Genomic DNA, 17,419 nt, shown 5'->3' on the forward strand with positions numbered 1-17,419 from the left:
TTCCGCCCACTACCTCGAAACCACCGACAGCTGCACGGCCGTGTGTGTGTGTGTGGGTTTGTGCCCAGCGTTGTGTCAATATTGTGGTTTGTTTTGATGAATAACTCCCACAAATTATATTTGTCAAACGCCGAACATGCCCCGGATGGATCGCTGTTGTATTGGCGAACTTTATGCTTGTTTTCCGGGAGCATGCATCCATTTGAATGATTTCTGATAAAACAAACAGCACGATCCACTGAGTGCCGGATACTTCAGTTTGAGCATGTTTGATGAATGAATGCAGCTAGTAAAGCCAAGAGTAAAACAATTTGGGATGCACTTTCGGAATGTTGCATTTTTAATTTAGAAACTCATTTATCTGCAGATGGAAAATCAATGATTATTTATTGTGTTGCTTTCGAAAACATTTCGAAAAACCTCAGATGTTTAATTTGTTCACAATTTATCACAAATACCTCCAACCATTCGGGGTTTTTTCGATTCCATTAGCATCGACATTTGCTTTCCAATACCATTTAATAGAGGCACGGGGCCCGATAATGACTTATCCGAGCGGTCCCATGATCGGGCACGTTTCCTTAGTAAAACCCCAATGACCAACACCATCATAATCATCATCTCATCGCCCTCTCGTTTGGCGCGTCGTCACATTTCCGCGAAGCCGCCGCACTCTCGAGCGGGCCAAGAATGGCCAAGCGTGACGAGAGGATTTTCCCCGAGCCGTTTTTCCTCCTCCAAAATGGGAATCGGTAACATAAAACATAATCGACACTAATGTCCAGCATCAGCACAATCTTCGCCTTTCGTGCGCCAGCGACGACGACGTTTCGCTTGGAAATACGTAAGTCATTATGTACTCTCGGTGTCATTCGGATAAAGGCGAGGCACCGGCTGCGAGCAAACGACTGGTGGCGTATTTATTGTACGCTCTTTAATTTCCATTTGCCAGTAGTCATCTAGTGGGGGAACAGCGTATCGAAGAGTTGAATAAGGCACAGCTACTCTTTGTTACTTGCAGCAGCTGGCCAATAGTGTGCATTTTCCTGTTGGTTCTACTCCCAATGAATATTACTTTTGTAGTAAATTGGCTTAAAGAGTAATCAAATTGTTTTCTATCAAAATTTAAAACCACAAAAGCCACTACTGTTCCACAAAACAAAAAAAACATTACATGAAGAAAATCGTTTAATCAAGCTTAAAAATGAACAGACCTTCTTTTGTCATCTTCCTAATTGCAATTCGTTCAAAATCTTACTTTCGTTACTTAACGCAAAACTCCTTCTATTATTATTTCAAAAGAACGAGGTGACTTGAAAGAATAGACAACATTTGAAAACGTTTTGGAAAACTTGGCCAAACGAACAACTTCTCCCAACTGCTGCAGGCGACTGAGCGGAGAACAGCTTGTTGCGATTGATTGTACAAGTGGGCCATTTCTCTGAACGGAAAGCCCCGTTTTCCTCGGCTCGGTATCCGCGCATTCCGCCGGGGAAATTTTAAAAGGACAAACAGCGCCAAGTGAAACAATGGTAGAAGAATTGCTTTCTTTATAATTATTCGACTTTCGGCCGAAAGTTGCTCCAACCGGTTCTTCCGCAAGTTTTCCATCGCTCAACGGTAGTTTCATTCCGCTTTCTTCGGCTAATGGGAAACTCCAACACAAACGGGAAAAGATAGCACTTGTTAAAGTGTTCGGGAAGAAAAATTGAAAAATGATGCGACGCCCCAGAACGAGCACAGTTCCATTACTGCGAGGCGGGAAAACAATATACTGGAAATTTTCGGGATGGCGTCCAGAACTTACCCGGGAAAGCGGACCCGGCAACGGACGGGCAGCTACATTCATTAGCTCGTTTTCCATTATCTTGTTATGAATATGGCCGTGGACCAAAAGAAGACGGAGTGAGTGATGAAAAGTTTTCCCCTCCTCCCCTTCTGTTTGCTAGAAAAAAAAGGCAACGGGAAAAGCGGTCTCCAAATGGCCGAAACCAAACAGCACGCATTTTCGCTAGTGAAAATTAACTAGGAACTGTTGAAGACTTTTTAGCCATTTCCAACCCACTGCGGGAAAAAAGGCGGTCAAGAAAACAGGCGTTCGCCTCGACCGGCTCGAAGTTTGAGAAAAACTTTCAACCATCACCCCCCTCAATGGTGATTTCTTCTCTTGTTTTCCACTCGACAGCGAAAACCACAGGCGAAACCGTTTCAGTCCGAGGGCGGATGCACATAAAAGTAAACACGGTGTTGGCTTTCAATTCTCACAATTCAAAGAACTTTTCATTAACAAGAGATTTTCCGTTGGATAACGGTTACGTGAAACCGCATGCTATTTAAACACATCATATTAATGGTATCAGTAACCCGCTTTCAACTCTAGGAACCAAAGTTATCCCCATTTAATAACATTCATGTTCAACAAATTCTATCGAAAACCATATGCACCGTAATTCGTCTGAAGCTGAAGATTAATAATAAAATATAATTGACGGCAGTTTTGAATAATCTGGGAAAATTCTTGCAACTCTGAGTGATTTTTAAAGCAGTTTTATGTAATCGTTTTCACGAACGCTTCTTTGATCCATCAAGTTAAATAAACTTTGTGTATCAATTGCTTTTTATTTTTCATATTTATTTATGATTTTCCAGTAATCAACAGTACACTTTGCACATACTCACAGATTATGCAAGAGTTAACAACTCATTTATCGCAGAAAGTCGACTTCAATGGCGATAACAATTCCCAGGCTACCCAAAGCTACCGCGCGGAATCGTAATCCGGCGACAATTAAAACAGCATTACGCACACTCGGGCGTTTTCCGCGGGCTTAGCTCAAAGTTATTTTTTTTAATGCTATCAGCGCAATCGGAGCGCAAATCGGATACTCGGAAACCGAACAAAACCTTTTTACTCGGCTCCCTGAACCCAAAACGGGAAGGCCCGGCAAATCTGCAAGTAATAACCGCCAAACGACACCATGACGAAGGTTCGGATGCTCGCAATTTCGGGGGACTAAATCCTCAAGATAAACAAAACCTTCCATTTGCGCGCGACTTCCGGCCAGTTGCAAGGTTTTCCATTGGGACGCGGTGATGGTTCGCTTTTCCTTTCCCGCGATATTGTTCATTCGGGTAAACAAAAAGGGTCTCGCATATTTTCAACCCACTTTCAAGGAGAGCGGGAATTTTCGAGAAAGTTCTTCCTAAAGGAGGTTATAGAACTTTGGTAGGGCTGTCCCGTCCTTTGGCTAGCTTGTGTTGCCTTAGTAACCACGAAGATTTTGCAAACAGCTTCATCCAGTTCGAATGTGGCGGAAGTATTCCAAATTACATTGACACACTGTCCATTTGTTTGTTCGTTTATCATTGCTCTTTGCCGTAAGCTTCCGCATCCGGTGGTGTTCTCGTTTTGCAGCATAATTAAATTGAAAACTTCCACTTTCATTTGCTACAGTTTTGTTTCCTCCTCATCTTCGAATGGCGTTTAAATGACGTTTGTAACACAATTAAAAAAGCCCAAAAGCCAGGTCCAAGCAAACCGGAAGAAAAAGATCCGACTGGAACAACATTTTTCTTCGCCACTATCTCGCATTCCATGACACTTCCGCATTTTCCGCAGCCTTTTTGCCGTTTATCTTTCTAAATTTTTTATTAATGAAATGTAGAAAAGATATGAACACGGTCTCTGTTTGCATCACAATCTGCGTGACCTGTTTCGGGAGTGCCGTTTAGCATTTCGTTGTTTTACTCTCTTTTCTTTCGCTGCCCTACTTCTAAATTTACTTTTCATTTCAACCATTTGGGAACCATGCGCCTCCATCGTTTTTCCCTTTGTAACACCCTTTTCGGGTGGAACAATACATGTTGCACTACGAAAGCGAAAAACAAAAATCCTCACACAAGCAAAACGGTCAGAAATGAAAATTAAATTTTATAATATGCTAATAACTCCCAGCGGAACCATTCATATTTTCAGTTCCGGACCAACTGCAACCAACTCTCTCTCCTCCCGGACCCTTCACCAAATCGGTCCTACTGTCCAGCCTCGCTACAAACATGGACACGTGTCTCAGCGGAAGTAAATGGAAATCTCCGAAGCGGCGCTGATGAAGATGATTTGCGTGTTTTATTCGTGTTTCGCTGCCGACCGAAGCTTGTGCGCACATAAAACACACATGGAAAAGGGCAAACGAGGACCCACGGGGTGATGGTAGGGATAGGGACGTTTGGTCCTGGGAAAAAAAGCAATGAAAAACCCAACCCAGAAAGGATGATTTTCCACTACTGACCATCGTTACTACACATGTATATCCGGTAGTCAACACACCGGGGGCAAGGGATGAAGAAAAACCCCGCGACGAAATGCGCCACAAATATTCCGCAGCATTTATTACAGACTATTTAGCATACTTTTCGTATCAGTTAATTTATTGCTTTTCCGGGTGAACCAAACAAAAAAAAACGGGCGGATGAAACGGTTCGGCTGAAAAGCGATGAAAATCCTCCCGCGTAAAGCAGGCGGGGCAGCATTTGTCACAAATGATAATAAAAGCACAACATGGCCGGCCGATTTGCTGAGAATATGGGCAGCTAGGTGTGCAGGTGTGTGTGTGGCCCCAATTTTCCATCCGCCTGTGTTCGGGGTGTTCACAGAAAGCAAATCCATTTTAGTTCCATTTTCCACTTTTCAGTGGCGATACGTGGGCGTGAATAATGGAATGGAAAATTCCAACAACGCCGCGTGCGTGACAAGAATGGCCACGGTGGGATAACAATGTCCACGGATAAGGGAAAACTTTATGTACGTGTTTCATTAAAACATGTCATTGTTACGTATAAAAGCATCAGCGTTCGTCCTATCGGTGGAATTAAATCGCAAGCTGACCTGATTTATTGTTACGTTGTGGATCATGCAAAACCGAAATCATTAACTTCCAAACCTTCGAACATTTTCTTAAAGTTTAAATCAAATTACCACAATTCCAAAGTGTGTAAAGTTTAAATTACATATCTCCAACGTATCACCACATCATTAACATGTTTTTCTCCTGCTCGTGGTGTTTTTAACACATCAACCTCAACACGCCATTTAACGGGCAAGTGTTCGGACATCGATCAGTGTATTCACAAATTAATAAAGACCTTGTCACACATGGCAGTACACGCCCCTGCACATGACACCCTTCATGGGAGCTCCCAGCTCCCTCTGTCCCAGTGGACGACGCAATCCTTCCGCATGCCAGTAATTACATCCTAGATGTGGAAAACCGATAGCGGGGTGGTGTTTTGCTTGTCCTGCTCATTTCCGGTGACTTTATCGCGCGGTTGGTCAATCATTTCGTTCTGCCGCATAAGTACAACATACAATATTTCATTGCTTAATGGCTGTTTTTGTTTTTCTCCTTTTTGAAAACCATGTCAAATTGTTGGAAAATCACATTAAAAATCGATTAACTTTCCTTTCTCTGTTACCTTTTTACATTACAGCACCTTTCCAAATACTTTAAACTTAATAGAATAACATTTTCTTCCATTTTTACTGTAACCCACTTTCAATACCGTGAAGCTTTATGTTGCCTTGTTCTATTTTTTCCTTTTTAATGTCATACATTTCGGCCCCTCCTCCGTTTGTATGCCGCTCGTCTAAAGCGTTTACAATCATAATCGATGTCAACTATCGGATTTCCGGCCGGCAGGACGCATGTTCCTCGTTATTACGCCGACATAAACATCGTGCGTTCTTTCAAAAAACCGTTCCTTTTTCATGATTCTTTACATTGTACTCCCGTACGCTCGCCGGGGCACGATCGATGATTTATGGCATCGGATTTCGATAAATTCGTTCACAATTTATGCGCCTCCACTTATTTACACTACATGTTGGGGCCAGAATTCATTCACAAAGCCACCGTTTGAGCATCCCTGCCATGTTGCCCACACGCGTCTCACGACATCACGACGTACAATTAATCCGGCCTGCCGCACTTTAATGCCACGACCGTGACAATGACGGGAAAATGCAGCTTTAGAAGCACACCGCACACACACACACACACCCCGCCACATCGAAACCACACCCGAGGCCGAAGCGGATTACCAGAACATCATTGTCCTTCCACGCGCGTCCGGCCGTCCGACATCCGGGACCGAGTGCGCGAAAACCGTGAGTGAAACAGATATGATTCATGTTTATGTTGCATATTCATCTTTCATCTGTCCGACACAAAAGCAAAATGCATCCGCCCGCCCACCAACCCACCAGTTTTGGTCATATTTTTGTCGTTTCATTTCCCTTTCGGTCGGGTTTTTTTCTTTTATGCAACATTTGATTACACTCTCTTGTGGTGCTATTTCGTTTTAATTTTATTTTTAATTATTTGTTCCAATACTTCTGAAGCATGGAAAATCCATAACGAGAACAAATTATGGTTAGTTTTCTTATTGCATCATTAACATCGTGAATGTTGTTCAGGTACAACCATCGAGCAAAATCCGTATATTAAACCAACCCTGATAAGAGTCACTCTTCAGATAAGTAGTACAACATTCCTACATGCCTGCTTCTATTTTCCAATAGATCCTGGGGCTTTTATGGTGAACTAATCGGTAATCGGATGGAATAAATTTTGAAAAAATAAAAATTCTCTGAAGCTTCCGGGCCGAGTGTTGCTGCAGTGGGAGCAGTTCTGATTAGCTCGCAATTATGGTAATCAGTGATTTTATCGACATCGACCGAGAGTAGCGCGCGATAATTATGCTTTGATTCACTGGAATCAAAATACCACCGGGCCGAAACGAAACTATTATACCAGTCCGGCGGCGAAATGAGCATTGCCGTGGGTTCGGCGCGCAAAACCACAAATAACCCAACCCAAAATGGCCCACGGATGAGAAAACTGACTACCAATTACTGTCTCCGCGCAAAAGTGATCCCAAACGGGCTCTCGCGGGGGTCGGAATGATGCACGAATTAATTTCGATTCTCATTATCAATTAGATCAATACCCCCCGCGCAAAATGGCGTCGCGCGGGCTTCGGTGGAGAACAACTATTAACAAACCCAGTGCGAGTGTTTTCTCGAGCCACGAGCCGACGGCTGCAGCATAATTTACCACGTTCATGGCGGAAGATAAGACTCGGTGTCGACAGCGGCCAGGATGAAATGTACCCACCCTGTGTGCCTCATCGTCATCACCTCGTCGCTGCCAGAACGGCGCTGAGAGACTTGAGACCTGGGAAGACCCCCCACGAGAGCTCACTTATCGGCAGCGACATAATAATTAATTGAACGTGTCACAAACAGTAACGTTATTATCAAACGTCGTTCGCCTTTCAATTTCCACTATGTGTTCGTTTTCCCACCAGCTTGCAGATGGGGGTGGGTGGAGGGTAAACCATTATTTTCCACAACCACTGCACGATCCCGCCCAACCCAAGCTCCAAGCGCATCAACTTATGATCCAAATGATTGAACGATTGGCATCCCTCCGGTCGTGCGGGCGGTGATATTATTTAATGTTCCACCCTGTTGCGCTCACTCTCCCCCCTTCCCTCTCCTCCCTGGAGCACTGGCCAGTCCTCAGTGCCATTTTAATCCACACTTTAATGTTCTCCCAATCGTTTCGCTACCGTCCGGCGAAAATATGTGACCGACAATAAATGTGGTAAAACAAATAATGGAGCTCTCGGGCGGCGGTTTTGGACGAGCACGGTTGCAAGTGGTATGCGTTTGTTTTTTTTCCACTCACCCGACTCGCATTTTCACTCGCATTGTTCCCCGTTTACGACGGCGATAAAATTGATGTAGTCGAAAAGTGATTTCTTTTGGGGCACCACAAAAAAAAAATGGAGGCGAGGTACAGTTTGAAAGAAACATATAAATTTCAATTTTCTACCATTCAACCCTCCTGTCCTGGAGCTGAATGTTGGAGCATGTACTTGCAAGCTTTGTTCGAAGTAGAATAATGTATTTTAAAGTGAATCACGTTGCTCAGAAAACTGTGTTCTGCATAAGGGTTGAAATAAAAAAAGGGAAAAAATAATTAACGCTCCAACGTTTTAAAGCATTCGAACGAACCCTTCCGGTGGAGGCTGCACCAAAGAGGCGACCGCCTTCATGGCGTAAAGCTGCTTCACGATTAGTGCTATTAGCATAATAAATTATCCCTGCAGCCCCAGCTTTTCCTAGCTCTACGTTGATACGGCGATGCACCAAAGCTGGCGTTGGTGAGCGACGAATTTTAATTAAAATCGCTTCGATTATGAATTATTAACAAATTTCGTAAATTACGTTTTCACGGGCAATCTTTCATATTTCCATAAAGCCGTTCGCTTTTCGTCTGTTCGTCGATAACAAGAAATGGTGCCGAAGACCATCGTCCTGGTGGTTGAGTAAGCATCTTTAAAACTTGCATGAAATCTGTTACGGTGAATCATTATCGCTAAAACGTACCCAAATCCGATTATTTATTTAATCGAGATGAAAATCTAAGATCACTAACACCTGTAAACGGGTTTCAAATAATTGCTGGATGATGATAGTACCCAAGTGTTTGAAACAACGAATATTTACAACCGAAATATCATGCTCAATAGGTTTGAAAGGATGAATCAATCAATGGAACAATTAGTGTTACCAAAAGCCAAAGGAGGACTCAACTTGTTAAACCTAAGTTTAAAACTAAAATCACTGCTAGTAAAAAGACACCTTAAAGAGTTGGAACACATTCCATATACCATGGCACTATTATCGAACGGGGGAAATCCACCCAACATAGCTGACATACCTTCAACCAATCCATGTATGATCATAATAAGAACTGAATTAGCATACCTTCCAAGAATGACTGTAGAACGGCCTTCAGCAAAAACCATTTAAAGTTCCATTCTGAATTCAATTGGCATGCTCCTATAGCAAAACAGTATAGCGCACTAAAGTGGAATAGAATTTGGAGAAACATCAAAGATAACAAGCTAAATTCTGAACAAAGATCCATCTTATACATTGTACTTAATGAAAAGCTCTACACACAGGAATTAAATATAAATGTGAGACTTGTGGTGAAATAGAAGACTTTTCTAATAAAATAGCGAAATGTAAAGCTGTTGAGAAGCAATGGCAGAACCTAGTAGAAATAATGACAGAATTCCAAATTAGGTTGCCTAAAATCAACCATATAATGAAACCAGAACTAAACAACGTGAAGAAAGCTAATAGGATAAAAATACTAGGACTATTTGCAAATTATATGAAGGTAATCTATAATACGGATGTGAATAGCAATATGAATAAAACAAAGCTACGACAAATGATATTGTAAAAATTAGAAATAAGCGATGTAAATACATATATGATGTTTTGTTTTGTTTGAAAAAAAATCAATCAATCAATAAAACTGTAAGGTATGATTTGTACCCGATGGTACTAATAATCATTCAACGTGCAAAGTATACAGCAAAACACAGACACACGAAAACAAATGCTAACAGTTAGTATTGTGTATGAAAAATCAATTCAGTATTAATTGCACACATTATATGGCCATTTCAATAAAACAAACCGTTCGAACAAAATAAAAACAACTGGATGAACATTTTACAATTATGTAAATCACAGCACACTTCAATCGACCGACAGTCCGACCGATCAAACACAAGTGCTTTTCGCAATTGATGTAATAATCATCCTCCCCTCTGCCAATTCCGCTCCGCTTGTTTATGAACATCGTTCGTTCAGCTGTGAGCGTGGAGTTCTAATCATTTCACGCTGATTTGTAAACTAGCAATCAAAATAAATCTATTACGCCACCGATTATTTGCAACCATCAATAACGCACACGAACGTTTTCCGTTTTTCCCAACCCCATACGGTTCTGGTTTCCCGAAGCAGTTGTAGTAATAGCAGTTGCTACCCCGGAACAATGTAATCATCGATCCCAAACCATTGTTTACGCACAGCTTTGCAATTAAGCCCAAAGACTCAAGCCTGGGCTTGTTGACTGGTAGAAGAGATTTTTGCCACACACAGTGTTGATGTAGGCTTTGGTAAACCATCGCTGCCTTTCATTCTAAAAGCTTCTCAACATGTGCACTATTTTGCCTATACGAATACAAACAACATCGAACCACCGGAAGCAAATGATTGCCAGGGAAAGGGGTGGGAAAAAAATATTAAACACCCACCGCTCGCGAGACTAGTTTTCCTATCCGCGTCATAAATTATGTGGTTTAAAACCACTGACAATTGTCCACTCCGGGCGTCCGGTGGCAACCCCGTTCCGATCCACAACCATTCCGCGAAAACAGTGGTAATTCATTTAAATAACTCACCTATTCGCCCGTAATGGACTATGTTAATCAGCTGTGGGTCATTTTAGTGAGTTTAATTATGGCAGCACTGAAAGCTTGTCCCACAACGCACACACCATGACCAAAAGCCCCGAGCAATCCGAGTGCTCCGAGTGCATTCGAATGGTGCTCATGCAAACAGTTATTTTATTTACAATTCTAACCCACTCCATGTCGTGGGCCATTATGAGCCCGTTGGTCCTTTACCCTCCCGCCAATCCAACAACGGACACGCTCCACTTCTGTCTACTTTCCACCTCATCTGCATCGGGTGACATGCTTTTCCGCGTTCGGTTCGCGCCTCGCTCGGGTCGGGAGGAGCGCATCGTTTTATGTATCGAGGATGGCACAACAAAAAAACCCCTCATACGCCGCATCAAGCACCTTTCGCACCGTCAAACACCACCACCAGCAGCGTGCATGTGCCTGTCCGCCGGACATCGTAGTCCCGCGGGCTGCATAAAGATGATAAAAGCGGGCGGAAAACTCCGACCGAATAGCCACCATAAACTATCGGGGCATTATTCGGGGTGGGATGAAACTGTCATTAAGGAAACACTTAAGGGTCCCGTTTTTGGAGGGATTTTGTTAAACTCGTTGGAAAAGTTCACACGCAGCCGATCCGTTGTTCCCTCATCCTACAGCGCGCTTAATGCCTATCGATGCTCGGAAAACGGAACAATTTAATTCGAAGCGTTCGAAGCTGTCTGTGTGAAAAGGTTTCATACAAATACCCACTCGAAAGAGAGGGTTCTATTTCACGAGGAACTACCGCCTAATCGTCTGCTAAAGCTTGGCGAGGTATGAGAGCAACCTAATGGAGGCGCCTAGTGCTTCTTAGATTGTACGCTCTTCACCACGCAATTATTTGTAAGCCCCGTTTGTGACCCATTGTAGCGGTCGTCTGTCTCTTCCTTCGCTATTCTATACCTCACTCTGTCTTCAGCGACACGTAACGACACGCCTGGTAAGGGATGGTCTGGTGCTAAACATGGGCCGATGCTGACCGCAACCAGGAATCGATACCACCGCCGAGACAAAACCGTCCGTACACAGCTGCGTCCTCCATTGGGGGACGGTGCCACTAGAAAAAGGGGGCCATGGGGGGGGGCAAAAGTCAAACGTTTCCAACACTGACAGCGGCACTCCGATGTTGTGGCTTGAAGCTCGACGGACACGGGACCGGGTGGCGAAGGGGAGGGGGTGTCAATTAAAATTTATTCCCACATCGCACAGCTGCTGTTACGAATTCATGTTATTATACCAATTAACCTGTCATTCTGACCACTAAACATCGCACTATTTGTAGGGCCATCCCCCCGGCGCTCGCCTCCTGTAACCATCGCAACCGATGAGCTGGACACTTGCCGGTTAGATAGTTCCGATCCGCGCCACAAAACGTTACGTCACAAGAGACGACCATCTGGTTGGAGCACATTTCAACGTTGACTCTTTGATAGTGCGATTGAATCCCGGGCAATCGTGACCACGCTGACCTTCGCCTGCTCCAATGGAACGTGGATTAGGCTGCAAACTGCTCCGGCTGACAGTACTTCCTCATCAAAACCGCATCAAACGCACGAGCACGGGTTTAGAGTCTGGCAGGAAAAAGCGGGTCTAAGTGGGTAGTATTTAACCCAGCCCCGGGTTGGCAGTCCTTTCATGAACTAATCTTGCTAATTTAATCGCATTTGAGTGCCCATTCCTGGGCTCTCATTAGCCTGCACTCCATCTCGAACTCGAACCGGGGCGCACTTGCAGCACATTAACTTCACCTTCGCCATCCGCAGTCCCAGTTCGTCCAACTTCCAACGACTATCGGTGACAGTTTTCACTACTACCTCCTGCTGTCTCTTGTGCAACTTTCCATCCACTATTCCCAAGCCAAAATGTCTCTCTTTCTCTCTAGTACTCCTTTCTTGTGGATATCATTTCCTGGGGAAACTTGGAGTAAAGAAGTTTAAACTATCATCCCCATAAAGCTGTCTCGAACACGATCATCGTTCAACAAAGAAAAGGCCACAGACTCCACCCCCTCCCTCGTCGGTCATAACTTTCTTATCGAAAGCTGCTGCTCCTCCGTCCCCCCAAACACTCCACCAACTAATATTCATTCGTTGCAAAATGCATCCCTCGGAGATCGAGTGCTACCTCGATTCTGGGAAATGGTTGCACTAACGCCGGCAGGGGGCGCTACTAAATTGAAACAAAATGAAACATTTCCCTGCTACATCATTGCCGAATTCCTTGGATTGGGTAGGAAATCTGGACACAGGAAGCGAAGATCCATACGAACCGTAGCTTTCCTTTGATGCAGCTGAACCGAGAGCACAATCCGGGGCTGCACTGGACGGAACAGACCGCTTCCCCGAACCGGATGGCTCAATTTTCTAACCCTCTCTCCGTTCCAATCCACCGTGGGTATCATAAAAAGTTCCAACTTAGAAAAGGAACTTTTACTACACCACACCACCTTCCTCCCGGCCGTCTCGAACCCCTCATACGAAAATGTGTCAGTGTTTTATCACCGAAACTGCAGCAGAACATAAAACGGCTGAGCTAGACGATAGCGATTCTAAATCGAGTGTATATGAGCGCACACGAAAGTAATCCTCTCCGGGGAGGAACGACTTTCCGCTCAGGAACGACACTTCACACTGGCAGAAACTTTCGGTGTGTGTGCAGTTTCTTTAAAGTCCGCTTCAGTCCCATCGTCCCTCCCTGCTTTGCGGCACTAATTGAAGTTCACATTTCTCGATAAATAATTAAATAGCCTGAACTGAACCGAGGTCCCGTAGTACCCTTTGCCCCCCCGGGGGACCATCGGAGGAGTCATAAAATGAGTTCCACATTCCGTGCTAACCGATGTGGAAATAAATGTTACTGGATAAATTCTTCCCCGACCGCCATTGACGCTGGTCATTGGTTCCAGAGAGCAGTGGTTAGTAAATTGGTTCGGATTTCGGTATCAGTGCGATGCAGGCTTACTCCAATACCAGATCGAACGACCATTAACTCGTTGCTCGTTAAGTCAAGAAGTCGTTCACTGCAACTCCTCGCCATTTAAATTTCATAGTCGAGAGTTCGGAATATTTAAATCTTGCCTCAAAGTTAACATATACTGCTAACCATTTGTACTGTTTATTCTCTACCTAAAACAACATTCCAGTCCCAAATCTAACGATCAATCGCCGTCACTATCGTTCGCAGAACGTGTAACCCGTGGTGGAGGCGATCCAATCCAAATACGAAGTTACTCTTGCGTTGACGCTCGGAAAGTTGGACGCGCAGGCAACTCCGAACCCAACCACGCCAACATCGTACACCAGCTGATTGTTTGGATCGGTATAGTACAGCGGACCGCCGGAGTCATTCTGACAGGTGTCGTTTCCCGCCGCGAACGTGCATATCTGAGACGACTGGATCGTTCGCGAGAGCTTCGTCGAACACTCGCCTTGTGCAATGACCGTCAGCGATGTCTGCAGTAATTCCGACGAGGTTGGCGCACCGAAATCGATCGTTCCCCAACCGAGCGCACTCACGCGGGTTCCCGTGAACAGGCTCGAGCTGAGGCGGAACGGTAGACAAACGCGTCCGACACCCGGGTTGAAGACGATCTCGTTCGTGGTCCGCACAAGCGCGATGTCGTTGACTCGAGTGGTATCGTTGTAGCCTGGGTTCGAGATGAAGGTGGAAACAAGCAACACCTGAGAGTACGGCGTGTCAGTGGACGAAGCGATATTCTGATCGCCTACCAGAATTCCCGTCGTTGAAACCACTCTTCCCAGCAGGCAGTGAGCAGCAGTCAGCACAAACCGCTCAGTTACTGAAATGTTGCAGCAAAAGGGCGATCGTAAGCGATGGAATGTGCAACCATCTATCTAGCCATCTTACCAATAGTGGCTCCACAGAACAGCTTCTTTGAGACGCTATCTAACAAGGCCGCCATCATAGGGAACTCGTTAGCCTGGGTCGGTGTTCCTCCAACGATCGTACGCTGTAGGAGGTAAACAAACCAGATCCAGATCACCTTATCTCCAAGAAGATTCTAACCTTGATCGCCCCGCCGGACAAGAACCTACCGTTTTTCGGCGACCACAGTCACAAGGGATTTTTAAAGCAGTTATCTGACATTTGAAGCGACCTCCGCTGGTACTGGCGCTCCCGAGCAGGGCCACCACCAACTTATTGTACGACGTCTGCACGTTGAAGGTGGTCGTTCCGCAGCGCTGCTGTGCATCGGCCAATGTGGAATCACCACTCAGCGACACGGACAGCTTATCGTAGTAGCATCCGGTGCTTGCCGGGAGGTACATATCATAGCACTGCACATACAGATAGTGTCCGACGGGGGCATTCACCGTGTAGCGGCACTTCGTTCCCGGAGTATAGTAATTCGGAAATTTCGGCGACTCGATCGTACTCGTCTGACCACTGTTGTAGTTGTAAATGTAGTCGCACGTACCGTACTGCGCTGCTACGGTGCCCAACAACGCCAGCAACATTCCTCCCACACCAAACGTCCAACAAAAACTCATTTTGAAGATAACCCGAAATCTTCTCCTACAGACTTCCACGAATTGCTTTTCGGATCACAATCGATCTCGAAATGATCCGTACGGTGCATGGAGGAGTATTTGTAGGCCATACCAAATTCTACCCCCGCCCGTTCTCTTTCATAACCGAACGACCGTCCTCTTCGTCGTCTTCGATGGAAAATACAACTGATCAAACAGAAACCCCGTCGGCTAGTGGCGCTTTCCAATGTATCCAAACAACCTTCCAACCTACGTACTCTGCCACCTTCGCCCGGGGCACGCGAATAAATTATCTCAAAGAACCTTTTTGCAAATTGGAAACATCGCATTTTAGAACACATGCAGCGTGCCTCACCGCAAAACAACAACACCATCCGGATGCATGGCGTCGGCCAATTTGGCAACAGACGATCGAACTGTATCGCAGAGTATTTGAAGTATCGAAAGTGATCCATAGTCCCTCGCTTTATCACAACAAACGTAACTTAAGTAAGTCAATCGGTTCTACGTCTACGATACCGAAAACAAAAACATCTGTTCTGAAGTTGCCAAACATTCACAACACGTTCGTCTGTTATCATCTAACAACGCTACGTAGATCGATCAGACGTTCTGATAAGAGCTTTGTTTGATGAAGAAGATAATAATTCGTCTTGTTTCCGACACACACGCGTGGTGGAATCGTGGCTATATCTCTCGGTTTTGCGCACAGGATGGACCTCTGATGAAAGTTCAGTACGTGCTGCCATTTTAAGATGTGCGGATGTGGTGTTCTTATCGTCGGCCTCCTGCTGGTGGCGACCGTTCCTGCCCACGGCCAATTCACGGGCTGCGACCGCCAGAAAACCTTTACGACCGGTGAGGTGTACTACGTGGAATCTCCAAACTTTCCGAACTACTTCGCCAAAGGAACGAACTGCCGATGGCTGCTGACGGCGCCGGTCGGGAACACCTTCTACATCAACTGCTACGACATGTACCTGGCGTCGGTAGGGGATCGTTAATCCACCAATCGTTCCGTTTTGAAAGCAGGAGTTAAAGCTACGGTGGGTTTCTTGTTCACTTGCAGGCAACCGGATGCGTTGCCGATCGGTTGGAAATCTCACTGCAAAACGATCCCTCGCTGCTTCAAGCCACCAGGTACTGTGGTCAGAACACGTTTACCCTGCAGTCGACCGGTAATCAGGCGACATTTGCCTTGCGCACCACCACTACCTCCACCGGCGGCCGGTTCCGATGTCAAGTTGTGGCGCAAGCGAAGACATGTAGCTGCGGACGACGACGTACATCGAAGATCGTCAACGGTGTGCAGACGCTGGTCAACGAGTTCCCAATGATGGCGGGACTGGTCGACAGTGGCACTAAGAAAGTGTTCTGTGGTGCCACAATCAGTAAGTTGGCAGTAGACAAGTTCCCCAAGCGAGAGACTCTTAAAGTCAGACGCTACAACCTCTGTTTGATCTCCTAGTTTCAGAATTTCACGCTATATCGGCCGTACACTGCATGCTGACGAAGAGTATCTCCTCGGTGGGATTGCTGGTTGGAGACCACGATATCACTATAGGAACCGATACCCCCTACGCCAAGCTGCTACTAATCGCCTCCATCACCAACCACCCGTCGTTTACAGCCAACCCTTCCCGGAACGATATCTCGGTCATTCGCACAGCGACCCAGATCGTCTTCAATGCTGGCGTTGGACCTGCCTGCCTTCCGCTGCAGTTTACCACCAACAACTTTGCCGGCTGGACCGTCGAAGCGACCGGTTGGGGAACGGTGGATTTTAGCAGCCCACCGTCTAACGTCCTCAGGAAGGTGTCGCTCGGGGTGATCTCCCCTCAGAGCTGCGCCTCCCAGATGCCCAACATCATCGATTCACACATCTGTACCTACACGGCCGGCAAGGACACTTGTCAGAGTGACTCCGGTGGCCCGCTGTTCATGACCCAGGGTGGCGTCGTGTACCTGGTCGGCGTAGTTAACTATGGAGTCGCCTGTGCCACCAACAAGCCGTCCGTAAGCAGTCGTGTGACATCGCACATTAACTGGATCAAGAGTGTAACTCCAGGAGTTACCTACTGCACACCCTAAATGGGGTTGAAATTGAACAACTGGAAAGCAAACGCGCTAATAAAATCAATATCAATAAAATGAATAAATGAATTGTATTATTCATCCGAGCGCAAACCTACAAAATAAACAACTCGCGCATGCCCAATCGGCTCGTAAACTTCAGACGATCATGAACGTTCACTCTAATGAACAACAGGCTGGTTCGGGTTTTGCGCAAGGTGGTCGCCATCGAGGAGCGGACACCGGTCACTCTCACTGACCAGCACAACCACAACCACGCACCAAAACGTAAGATCACCGTCCATCACAAGGAAAACTCTTCTCTGGCAGTTCAGTCCATCGCGAGTTTTCACACGCCAAAGATCACCGGCGATCGTTGCGGCGTGGGTTTGCAATGTGAAAATATTTTTCCCTTTTTCCTCCATTTTCAAACGAAAAGTGTTTTTCTCCTGTTGGGGAAG

At 45.6% G+C, this 17,419-nt stretch overlaps 2 protein-coding genes across 2 annotated transcripts; one reads left to right on the plus strand and one right to left on the minus strand.

The window, feature by feature from the left end:
• Positions 1-13,544: 13,544 nt before the first annotated feature.
• LOC131258600 (venom serine protease-like) lies at positions 13,545-14,852 on the minus strand. The gene is made up of 3 exons (XM_058259953.1): positions 14,430-14,852; positions 14,242-14,344; positions 13,545-14,173 (listed from the first exon to the last, which is right to left on the minus strand). The coding sequence occupies exons 1-3, from the start codon at positions 14,850-14,852 to the stop codon at positions 13,545-13,547; spliced, it is 1,155 nt and encodes a 384-aa protein (XP_058115936.1).
• Positions 14,853-15,640: 788 nt separating this feature from the next.
• Positions 15,641-16,976, plus strand: LOC131270172 (venom serine protease-like). The gene is made up of 3 exons (XM_058272400.1): positions 15,641-15,874; positions 15,955-16,276; positions 16,354-16,976. The coding sequence occupies exons 1-3, from the start codon at positions 15,641-15,643 to the stop codon at positions 16,974-16,976; spliced, it is 1,179 nt and encodes a 392-aa protein (XP_058128383.1).
• Positions 16,977-17,419: the final 443 nt, after the last annotated feature.

The sequence above is a fragment of the Anopheles coustani genome, chromosome 3, assembly GCF_943734705.1.
Source record: "Anopheles coustani chromosome 3, idAnoCousDA_361_x.2, whole genome shotgun sequence".
In the NCBI taxonomy this organism is placed as follows: domain Eukaryota; kingdom Metazoa; phylum Arthropoda; class Insecta; order Diptera; family Culicidae; genus Anopheles; species Anopheles coustani.

Bases quoted from the DNA above. Each gene is read 5' to 3' on its own strand.
- LOC131258600 (XM_058259953.1), bottom strand. From the start codon at position 14,852: ATGTTGCTGGCGTTGTTGGGCACCGTAGCAGCGCAGTACGGTACGTGC. The intron at 14,345-14,429 runs GTAGGTTCTTGT...TACCTCCTACAG, and splicing joins ACTGTGGTCGCCGAAAAACG to CGTACGATCGTTGGAGGAAC. The intron at 14,174-14,241 runs GTAAGATGGCTA...GCAACATTTCAG, and splicing joins GTTCTGTGGAGCCACTATTG to TAACTGAGCGGTTTGTGCTG.
- LOC131270172 (XM_058272400.1), top strand. From the start codon at position 15,641: ATGTGCGGATGTGGTGTTCTTATCGTCGGCCTCCTGCTGGTGGCGACC. The intron at 15,875-15,954 runs GTAGGGGATCGT...GTTCACTTGCAG, and splicing joins ACGACATGTACCTGGCGTCG to GCAACCGGATGCGTTGCCGA. The intron at 16,277-16,353 runs GTAAGTTGGCAG...TTGATCTCCTAG, and splicing joins GTTCTGTGGTGCCACAATCA to TTTCAGAATTTCACGCTATA.